Source organism: Poecilia latipinna, unplaced genomic scaffold (assembly GCF_001443285.1).
Source record: "Poecilia latipinna isolate Pla-1442-1.1 unplaced genomic scaffold, P_latipinna-1.0 Scaffold508, whole genome shotgun sequence".
Lineage (NCBI taxonomy): Eukaryota > Metazoa > Chordata > Actinopteri > Cyprinodontiformes > Poeciliidae > Poecilia > Poecilia latipinna.
The window spans coordinates 55,199-66,856 of NW_015113124.1; the positions used below are offsets into that span (position 1 = coordinate 55,199).

General features: G+C 40.0%; 2 protein-coding genes across 4 annotated transcripts in view; one reads left to right on the plus strand and one right to left on the minus strand.

Moving 5' to 3' along the window:
- Nucleotides 1-349: 349 nt before the first annotated feature.
- On the minus strand, nucleotides 350-7,556 carry dync1i1a (dynein cytoplasmic 1 intermediate chain 1a). The gene is made up of 9 exons (XM_015040367.1): nucleotides 7,175-7,556; nucleotides 6,417-6,538; nucleotides 6,133-6,247; nucleotides 5,602-5,689; nucleotides 5,331-5,336; nucleotides 4,483-4,524; nucleotides 2,437-2,496; nucleotides 2,200-2,315; nucleotides 350-363 (listed from the first exon to the last, which is right to left on the minus strand). The coding sequence occupies exons 2-9, from the start codon at nucleotides 6,522-6,524 to the stop codon at nucleotides 350-352; spliced, it is 549 nt and encodes a 182-aa protein (XP_014895853.1). The 5' UTR covers nucleotides 6,525-6,538; nucleotides 7,175-7,556.
- Nucleotides 7,557-9,095: 1,539 nt separating this feature from the next.
- The window catches only part of pdk4 (pyruvate dehydrogenase kinase, isozyme 4), a 17,703-nt gene continuing 15,140 nt past the window's right edge, over nucleotides 9,096-11,658 (plus strand). Inside the window, exons 1-2 of one of the 3 annotated variants that reach the window (XM_015040378.1) lie at nucleotides 9,096-9,496; nucleotides 9,755-9,896. In XM_015040378.1, the coding sequence (XP_014895864.1) occupies nucleotides 9,379-9,496; nucleotides 9,755-9,896 (260 nt within the window). In that variant the 5' untranslated portion in view covers nucleotides 9,096-9,378. The remainder of the gene's footprint in view (nucleotides 9,497-9,754; nucleotides 9,897-11,658) is intronic. The other 2 variants (XM_015040377.1, XM_015040376.1) reach the window with 2 other exon arrangements.

Genomic DNA, 11,658 nt, shown 5'->3' on the forward strand with positions numbered 1-11,658 from the left:
TTCAACTGTTAATATATCACCAAAGCTGAAATCCACACTTGGGAGACAGCGGCTCTTGAGGACAATGGACTGGACCACTGGGTGCGAGGACCAACTGTCAAAAGGAAACGTTCCCGAAAACAGAAGAAGGGGAAACGGGTGGGCGTGTTGACCCAGCTGATGCCTAGGAAGCCACCAATTCTGACTCTCTTTCTGGCCAATGTCCGCTCACTGGGTAAGAAAGTGGATTTGTTAGATCTGAGGTTAAGAGTTTCTGCAGAGATGAAGAACTGTGCCATTCTTTGTCTAACAGAAATCTGGCTTAACAGCAACATGCCAGACTTTAGCCTTCCAGATCAATGGTCTTCAGTTATTCCAAGCAGACTGTGACCAACGGTCAGGAAAAACACAGGGAGGAGGACAATATATGTAAGTGAATGAAGGTTGGTGTACGAACTGTGGCACGACGTGTGTGATCAGAAAGCGCTAACGTCACTGATCAGGATCAGTCAAGCATAAAAACCTAAAGATCTTATATCCGCACAATATCGCAATCTGAAATGCAACCCACCTGAGGGACAAGCTAAAATTTGTAGCTCAAGCACACAAAAAAAATCCATCTGTAACCATAAGCCAAGATTTGTTTCGTAAGCTGGGTTCATGATCCCTCCAAAAAAAGGGAACAGACCTGAACAAACAAACAGCCACAGAAGCAGGCAGGCAGGTGCTACCGTCTCTCTTTTTTTTTCTTTTCTTTTCCCTTTTCCTCTAGACACACAAGCTTTGTGGTAGTCTGCAAAAGAAAGGGGCTCCTGAGACCAGGGTCACCTCCCAGAAGACCACCATAACTCTGCTCTGGTTCCCAGATGTTCTCATGCATGCAGGCTTACATGCACACAGACACACTCAGACCTTCTGAACCCTCACGGAGACCGAGAACAAATGCATCTAAATAAAAAAAGACACAAAACGTCGCTGCAGGCGGGTTTGTTTTTACGCCAGCCCCGACTACCTGACTCAGATAAACCCGCTTGTTAGACTGCATCAAAGCGTCAGGTATTGTTTGTTTGTCAAGCCCTCGTATGTGTAAGCAAACGTGACCGAGAGCGACGGATTGTGATTCCGCTGGGCAATATATGTTAGCACGTGTGTAAGCATGAGTCGGCGCACGTGCACTTGTTGAATATGTGATCTATTCCTGGGGCTGCCGAGGAAATGAGGGGAGCTGCAGCAGGCCATTAGGATGCAGATCAGGACAGACGTGTGTATGTGCTCAGTGGTTGCCGGTTAAAGGGGGGGAGGGGGGGGGGGGGGCAGAGGAATCAACAGCAGACCATCTATTATAATGACAGGAAGCAGGAAGTACAACCCTTTACAGTCACATGGCTGCCAGCTGTGTTGGCAGCGAGAGAAGGGGAGATAGAGAAAACGATAGGGAGAGAGTGTGTGTGTGTATATGTGTGTGTGTGTGTGTGTGTGCGTGTGTTTGTGTGAGTGTGTGGATATGTGTGTGTGAGCAGATTTGAGAAGAAATCTTTCTATTGGCCTTCCAGCACATCAAGGGAACATTTCCACGCAAAATATCAGCATTAACCACTGGCAGAGAAAACAAAACATCTAATTGCATGGAGCAACTCCAACCGTCCTCGATCCAAAATACCAGTTTAGGTCCAGACAAAAAAAAAAAAAAACGCTTCAAACCTTTACGCCTAAAATCACGGATGTTCTTCCTGTTCCGACGCGGGAGCAAAGCTCAGATTTTGGCCATATGGATGTGTTTAGTAGCCGCAGCTCTGCACACATGCAAACGCCCACTCGCAAGGACCCAAATATGCACATTTTCGCATGGATGCACATGTGGTCTCGTGCTCTCTACAGACTCAGACCATGCACTCAAAACAGGAAAACTGCTATTTTTTTTTACTGGCATCAACTCCAAATAAAATCGCAGCGGCGTTTGCACTTAACAGCAAATTTCTGTTTAAGACGTGCAATTAGTATATCAAGAGACTTCATCTGACATATACTAAGGTACATGTACAAGTGTATATATTTACGTATGTATGATATGTAGACATTATTTAAAAACCATCCTAGAGATGCCTTATTATTCTTAGAAGCAAAAGTCAAGAGCATAAACCTAATCAGTAGCTTAGTTTCTTAGTGAAGACGTTTTACTGAATATGGAATTGATATTTCAGAACATATATAAATAAATACCTTCAGAGAGGTGGCTGTTGACAGGTGTTTGTGTCTCCTTGCTGTAAGAGACCACCTCTTTGGGAAGGAAGTCAACCTGTGTGATCTTAGAGGCCCCGAGCCTCTGCATCTTGCGCCTGCATGAGAGCAAAAATCATTTTAATGACTGTAATTATATTGTAAATAAATCCCAAACTGCCTTGTGTCAATTTCTAATCTATTTGTTTTTTTTTAAAGAGTGAGATGAGAAAGATATACCCGAGCTCAGAATCAGCCTGCAGCTGCAGCACAGAGGGGTCTGTGTCCCATTGCAGTGTCCTAATGTCACCAACAGAGGGAGCAAGAGAAAACACGAATGGTTACAAACATCTTGCAGTCACCAGGGCAGATTTATGAAGGACCTACAAACACACCACATGTACACACACATACACTGCATGTTGTAGTAAAATGTCTCCTGTAATGAGACATTGTACTGTCTTTCATTATGCATCATTGAAGATCTCTGCTTTTATGCTGTGAGGTTTTTCTTTGATTTAAAAGGAAGAACAAATTAAAATTCAGAAAATTCATAAAATTTGAATATTTAATCTAAGTTATTTTCATTTAAATGGACACAAAAAAAAATAACTTAGTTTTGGAGATATTTATGTCCACCTTTTTTCTCTAATTCCCACATAAATGAGAGCACACACACTTATTAAGAGCTTGCACTTTTCTCTCCTGCATTTTCTTTTTTTTAAAAATTTTTTTTTTTAAACATATAACAGCAAAGTCTGCAAAAGCAAAAAAAAAAAAAAAAAATGACCAGCACCTTGCAGAAACATCTCCACCCTTAAACGTTTTAACTTTTTTCATGTTACAACCAAAAAATATTTTTGTTAGGATCATATTGATAGACCAACACAAAAACAGTGTATAAGTGTGAATGAAAAACATGTTTTTCCCTTTGTTTTGTACTGGTAAAACCTATAAAGCATGGCATGCATTTGGATTCATTTGGGTTCATCTGTCTTCCCATCCTCTTTGACAGAAACACCAACATGTTTACCGTAAGGATTGAGAGTCCAGAGGAATGCAGTGGAGTCTGTGACCTTAAACCCAAAGAGCCATTTTTTTTGCCCACAGTCTGGCTAAGTAAAACTCCTTCAGAGTCCCAAATGTTAAATGAAGTTTTTGGGGAAAAAAATGAAGAAACACTTACTGTAGGAAGTGTGTTGCTGTTATTTTTAAAGAACCCCAATTTTATTTATATTTTTATATTTTAAAACAAATTAAAACTTTACAAAAATAGGATGAATATATTTTCTTCTATAGGATATTGATTGAACTATATAAATAAGAAACATAGTTTCAAATCGAATGACGGTAAAAATAGATGTAATTACTATAAATGTTAATTTTAATGTTGTTTAATGCAATTTTTTATGACAAAAAAAACTGGAAAACCTACTAAAACATGCATTTGTTAATATATAAACATTTAAAAACATTAGTTAGTTCGTTATAATATTTAGCTAAGATTTTAAAGTGGAAAGTCCAAAGAGCTGCTTGCGGCTATGGAGCTACAGGTTGCAGACCCCCAATCTGGCAAATAAACCCCCCCGCCACCCCAAAAAAAAAAAGATATATTAAGTTTTGCAGCAGCAACTTGAAAATGTAAAAAAGTTAAAGGGCTATGAAGGATTTTGCAAGGCATTGGATGTAATAGAGTAAATTATTCCAGCATGGACAAATAATAAAAAGCTAAATGAGGCATTGAAAATGCCTTGCACAATCAACGAATTTGACAAACAGTGAGTGAAAAGTGCTGAGCTCACTGGCTGCATTCCTCTGCTGCTTTGGCAACACAACCAATCAGTTATGGGGAAAATCAAAGCGTTTCTCAACTGAAACCCACCAGCTGTAAAAGGATAACACACCAGACCTCCTGATGATACATTTCTGAACAGAAAACAGACCCGTCACACATTCAGCATGTGTCACACAGCTCTGAAACAAAGAGTGCCAATCAATGGGATTCCTTCGGCTTGACGGGCTGGCTGTTTTTAACTGTGGCACAGGTGACAACTTTCAGCAACACTGTCACCTCTGCGGCTCGGCCCATGTGAGAGAGGAGACGTTTCAGGGCTTAAGACAGGACAAGAGAGGAGCGGGGAGGAGAAGGGCGGGACACACAGCACTCTGTTGGTCTTTTAAATCAAGTCGAAAGACAACACTGTGGAAGCCTTTCTGTTCTGAGTCGGACCTCAGCCACAGAAAGTTAAGGAAGGGGTTTCCTGGGTTTGACATGAAAATGCTTACCTTGAGCTCTGTGCTTGGGGCTTGTTTTTAGAGAAACCTGACCTATGAAGGACACACACACACACACACACACACATACACAACCACAAATGGAGAAGCTCAAATTGGCATGTCGTCATCCAAGGTGGAATTGGAGGGGGAAAGTCGTCTTCAATTCACCAAATTGATAAAAACTGACACGAATGAACGACTTAGCAAAATGAGCATTTTGTTCTCATGGAAACTTAAAGCTTAACTTTCTCTACTTCTTCAACCCCCAACACCACCGCTGGCCACGCCGATCGATGAATCACTAATCCGAAGGCGTCACTCACACATTGACCTCACAGTAAGCAAATGGAAAGCACTTGATGACCAGACTTTTTTCTTTTTTTTTCTTCACCAGAACACTCTGACGTCCCGCACCACTTCTCTGCAATTAACATACATAACATGCTGCAGTGCCTGGAGCATACATGACACGTAACTTTAAATCACATCTCACTGAATTTTGTGTTGCCTTTATATGAAAAAAACAAACAAAAAAAACACTCAGGCCCAGTGAGGCATAATAAAAGCAAAGATTGCTTTTTAAAAATTGGATAAATGTTGCTTTCTCAAAGATTTACAGCGTCTTAACCAAAAGTCTTGTTAATGAACAGTTTTGTGGGGGAACTGTGTCTGCTAGTCTGTCTCTGTGACTTCTCTTTTGAGACTTTCCACAAAAGCAAACGTCTTAGATGTACAAAAGACTAGACAGTGGTCATCAAAACACAAAGTACTGTGATAAAAAAAAAAAAAAAAAAAAGACACCAATATCACATTTATACACAATGAAGAAACCTCACCGTTGGTGGAGCCATCCTTACCTAAATCTGTTATGCCAATATCAAGAAAAAAAACAAAAAAAAAAACAGAAATATTTCTGTGAACCGTCAAGGCCTCATTGAAGTGATTGCCATTTTTAGATAAAATGTCTTTTATGAAGCCTTTACACTTCAAACAGCAGTCCTTAAGTCTCCTATCTCTTACAAAAGCATCAAAAACATTGTTCCTACACATGCCGTTCACTATATTCATTTTTAAAATGACAAAGAAGAACATCTGGCTTTGAACTCTGGGTGGGAAACGTTTGCCTACCTGCCTGCTGCCCCTCCCTCAGCTGAATCTTGACTTCCCGTCTCACTGGGAGTGCTCACCGATTTAGAGGGGGACACGGGTGTAGGAACTGGAGGGAGGAAAATGTAACAAAAGCCATCTTGTTTTTAAAGCTTGTATGAGACACAGCACAGGATTTTGTCAGAGCAAAAACATATAGCAAATAAAGCCCAGGTGCAGTGCAGGATTTTTGCTTTGCTTCTCATCAATCTGTTGTTTCACACGACTTATAAATAACTAGAGCTAATTTTTTTTTTTTTTTTTAAATAGCGACCCACTTTAGAGGAGTTTAAGGTGTTGTTACAATCCTGGACCACTAGAGAACAGCACTCTTTAAGGAGCTGATGGACACTTCTGGGAGGATTCAAAGCCTCGTTTTTAACAGGGGGAATGAGATCTGGATGAACAATACAACATAAGCATGGACCTCCACATTTAATTTTTCATTAGAACTTAATCAAAAACGAAGGATTGTTTATAAATGTTTTGTTTGTAAAACAGAATACCACGTACCTAGAGGAGGTTCGGGGGAGATGCCGATACTCTGTAGCAGGGCCTCGGTCTCCCTGCGCTTGCGGTCCAAGTCTGAATCTTCTGGCGTCACCTCTGTTTTCTGCTGGCTGTCCGACTTCTCCACCCAGGGAAACACATAGAGGGAGAACTCAGAGTGTGTTTTTTTTTTTTTTTCAAAGATTTACGGTATACATTTTTCACAACTTCACCGGCTCCTGCCGTTTTTTATGTTGCTCCAGCCTGACAAAAAGCATAACATAAATTCATGTACTATTTTTCTTTACCTCTTTCTTCTTCCTCTCCTCCTCCTTCCTTTTCTTCTCCTCCCTGATCTGGGCGAGGCGCTGCTTTTTGCGCTCCAGCTCTGCCTTCAGGTCACTTTTGTCCGACATGGTGTCCTGGAGGGCTTTGAGGATCAATGAATCACAAATGACACTGAAACAGTATGCAGTTGCTGTTTCCTCCTAATAAATGACACACCACAGAAGAAGAGCTTCTCTTCAGAAAGCAAGTCTAACTGTTCACAGCTGGGTGTGTCAGACACTTGTCCATACAACCCCACCTTCCCCCCCCCCCCCAGAAAACTGAGAGGATTGATTAAAATGTATCAGAACAATAACAAAAAAAAAAAAAAACATCAAGCCAAATATTTAAACAGAGCTTAGTCCACGAAGATGCATCAAGTGGAACCATAACCTTATCCTAATGTCAAAAACCTGACATTAGGAGCTCAATGCAAAAACATTTAATAGAAATAAGTAGAAATGTATCAATGAATGTTGGCATAAATGTAACTATATTTGTTACACGGCAGTACTATGAATTACACAATACACTGAGACAATATGAAAGAATATGAAAACCATTTGTGTGCTTTGTCACTGAACGCTGTTAGCTAGAAATTAGTGCACATTCGCACAAACCTGTAAATATGAGAGCAATTATAGTGACGTCGACAAAAAAAACCAACAACTTCCAACGCTGAAAATGATAAACAAAAGCTTCAATATGTCGCATATACGGCCGTATTATAGTGTCATACCTTATCCACTTGTGGGGCTAATGATGTGTCACCGGCAAAGATGCTGTCTCACTGCTGAATCTCGATCTAAAATAAATAAATAAATAAAAAAATCAACACATCCTCTGTTAGGTTGCTTCCAGTCTCTTTGTATCAAGGCCTCTCTGGTACCAGAGGATGCTTCGTTTGGTTCCCAGTAAACGAGTAAGTTAAAATGGGTTATTGTACTGAAACGAGGCTGGAAGCAGGTGCACAGCACGCCGATGCATCCTCGGGAAGGAGCGAAGAGGTGGAGTGATGTTGAAGAGGAAGAGAGGAAATCCCTCCTCCTCATCATCTTGGGGACGCGCTGTCACTAGCAACGCCGCCATCTTGAGGCCGCCTGAAGAAGAGCCATTACAACACTGGGGAGATGTAGCTGCTCTTTTATTTATTTATTTATTTATTTATTTATTTATTTATTTATTTATTTATTTGCTTACTTAAAATAATAAATATGACACAAAACGTGTAAGATGGAGTTCTTTGCAAATATGATGAGATAATATTTTGAGATAATATCTTGGGAACTACTATGTAAAAATATACTTTTCTGCTTCAGAAAATCAAGACAGCTTGCTGATGTACTTCGAAAGTTTTAAGACCAATATGCACTGCAAGGACAGAGAACTGGAACTCTTGGGACCGCAAGCTCAAAATGACAACACTTAACTTACACATGTTTTGTTTGTGTCTTATAACTATTATCATATTGCCATACAATTGCTGAAGATGGAAGAGCCTACGATGTTTTCTTTAGAGTTCTGCAAGGAAACATCTTTTGTTTCATTTACTTCATGCTTCTTGTGAGGCATGAAATGTCCTGACCAGAAGGAACGTTGCTCGTACCACTGTGAAAACAATTCTCTCTGTTTTGGTGCATGCTATTTTTCAGATTTCCTTTCATTTTAAGAAGTCATTCAGATCAAGCAGGTTTTCTAAAAAAAATGGAGTTCTCACCTCTTTTTTGGATTAAATATACATTTTCATTTGCTTTAATTTAGACATATAGAATATATCCTGGATCTTCCTTATGTTGTAACTCCTGCTGCTGCTGCTGTTGAATCTCCCCCCGACTCTTGGAGTGGACTTTGTGTCACAATCCTCTCAAAGTTGAAGATAACTCTATTATTTGCGCAAATTTTTTCAACACACTTTTTTTTCCTGTTACTCAACTTTCAATATGCTTGGGTGTGTCACTCTGTAAACAGTTTACCTGTTTTACAATGGACTTTGTAGCTTACCTTCGTTGTAAGTGATTCTTCCCTGCACAATCAAGTCAGTAGTCACCATGTCTATGCTGGCTATAGCCATGACATAACATGTCTGTATTTAAAACAGTTTTCAGTGGTCTAATTTTCTGAGGAACAGAATTTTGGGTTTTCATTAGCTGTATGTCAGAAACTGTTGATTATTTATCCTTCTGTATGTAATGAGTCCATATAAGTTTTACTTTCTGAATCGAAATAAATAAACTTTATCATGAGATATGATCTGACATGACTGCTTTATAAATACAGACTGTTTGTACCCCATAATAATTATATCAGAGCAAAGTATTAGTGCTTTAAAAATATGCCTTACGATAGAAAAAAGTAAACTTGAGACAATGTTTTGCATAATGTAACAGTTTACTTAATTACAGACCAGGCTGCTTCCAATTTATTATTTCATTTGAACTCCGGGTGCAGCCAGAAACATCCCTTTGATGCCACAAAAATAAATGATGGCAGTGGCTCAAAACTGTAAACACAGGGATTTTTGATAGCTGGTCGGTAGGTGATGCTATCATAAAGAGGTCTATCATTGTACAGCTCATCCAGTTCGGTTCCAGTCAAGGGGCGCTGGGCTCCGCCCACAATGAGGAACAGCTAAGCGCTGATTGGTTGGTTTCAACGTCAGTCTTACGTCTTCCCCTTGCAGACAACAACATACCCCCCTGCTCAACGCTAGAAGTTGAATTCAGAGGGCGCAAATATGGAAGGAAACTGCCAGAGAAAAACATTCTTGCTGAGCTCATGAGCGGGCCTAGGAAGGATGATGTGAAGGATTTCACTGGTGTGACGTCGAATTATTACCCAGTTAGCTAAAAAATAATCGTTAAACTGGATTGTGCTGGAGTCAGAAAGGACGGCTTGCCCCTGATACACTGCTAGCATTTGGGGTCTACTGAAGGGGAGGAAAAAATGAGGTTCGCCCAGTTTTTGTTGAAAAACGGCTCGTTAGCTGGGATACCGAAACAAGTGGAGAGGTTTTCCAAGTTTTCGCCTTCCCCGTTGTCAATGAAGCAGTTTATTGACTTCGGTAAGTGCTCCTGGCTGATGTGGTGCTATATGCTCCATGGACACACACTATACATTTACACTGCTAACACGCAACTGGCGTTACTTATTGTCGTAATTTAGCTAAATTAATGCCCAGATAACTGCAGAGACTGCATTATTGTCTAGGAGACGTCCAGATAATCTGTACAAACATAATTCATTTGTACAAGTGTGTCGTTTAGGAGTTTGCTTTGTTGTGATGTTGTAATTGTTGTTGATGTCGCTCATGTGACCACAGGCTCTGCTAATGCATGTGAGAAGACGTCCTTTGTGTTCCTGCGACAGGAGCTTCCCGTTAGACTGGCCAACATCATGAAAGAAATTGATTACCTCCCTGACAAGCTTCTTGGCACTCCGTCTGTAAAGCTCCTGACAAGCTGGTAGGATACCTGGACTTCTTTTAGATTCACTGTGCTGGACAGAAAACATGTCGCCAAACCTCAGGAGTTAGTTGTTCCCATTATCCTAAGTTCATGCAAATGGGGGATTGCAGAACTTTCCTTCCAGTACCAAAGTCCTCTTCTGATTACACCATACAGAAAATCTTCCTTGCATTTAATCCTTTCAAAGTAACAAACCTATTACCATCTTTAGCTTTAATGATCTTCACTTTAATTAGACATGAAGATTAGGTTACCTTCATTCAAACTGCAGCAAATCCAAAAATAATCCCAAAAATATTGATGGATGAGTTGTTTTCCTATGTACTGGATTGTTATTCTGGGTGTTTGTAAATGTAATTTGATCTAAATATTTTCTTAGTTTAGACAAAAGTGGAATAATGGCATATGAAAAAAATTGTAATTCAAGACTTCATCCTCGATTAGATTCTTTTGAAGATCTCTAGTATCTAGCCGTACTTTTGTTAATCCACCGACCATTTGTCCATCACTCATTCATCCATCCATCCCAGTTTTTTTTTTTCCATATTTAAATCCTGATCAATCTAAAAAATTATGCTATGTTAGATCACATGCTAAAAATGCTAGAGAAATCTTGAAATTTGAATCTTGCCTTTAAATGAACTTGAGCGTGAATAATACATTCCTTTGTTTTGCTTGGGACACAGAACATATTTTTAAATGAATATTGTTTTGCTACTCATGAGTAGCAAAAAATGATCATAATGACATTTTGTTTCAGTGTTTGGTTTGAGGTCCAAACCAAACACTGAAATGCCTGAAAGTAATAGTTTCTAGCAACAGGTGATCATCCCTGCATATGTCTGGGGGTATTTTAAGTCAGTTTGGCTGTGCAAAATCACTGATGTATGCATGTGTGTGTGTGCATGTGTTTGTGCGTGCGTGCGAGTGTGTGTGTGTGTGCAAGGGTTTTTCCTGTATAAAAAAGTATACATTCTCATGTTAGAAGTTACTTTTCAAAGTTTGCGATCGTTGCTGGTCAACAACTCGGCATTCTCTATTTGCCGACAACCAGTCTTACTGTGGAATAAATTAAATGCGTACTGTTTGTACTTGTCCTGGACGCCATGAAGCGTTAGCTGGGGGCAGCTCTCCACACATGTATCGTACCTCCAGGTTTTTTACTGTTTACATAACAGCGTAAGAGCCACAGATACAAGCATTTAAATGCTCTGTCGAGTTTTGTTTTGTTTCTGCGTAACTGAAGAGCTCAGCGGCTTCTCTTAATGCCAAAATATCTCGATGTTTCATGTTATACCTGTGTCCATTCCAGCAGAGATATCTGCCTGTTCGCATGGACATGAATACATTTTTTTTTTTTTACAAGCTGAAGGTGACTTGAGGGACAGGCTCAGTGCATAGAAAGAAGCACATGCAGTCAGTGACACAGCGAGTCACCTCTCACCCAGATTTCTTTTTTTTTTTTTTTTTTTTTTTTTTTTTTGCACTGACGGAGCGTAAGAGAGTGTGAGCTCAGCACTCAGGCCCCCTTGTTTTCCTGGCCCGCACCAGAAGTCCTGCACATGACAGGCAGATATTGTTAATGAGGAAATGGCAAAGTCCGTTCAGCGTGATGTGTAAAGTTTTGAAGAAGATTAGATATTCTTCTGCTGTTTTGATTGTCACTCCTGTTCATAAAACATCAGCTTGTATTTATGTTGGGGGTTTTTTTAGGCCCGAGCAGCTAAGCGCTGCGAGAGCCTATTGAAACTGTACTGTT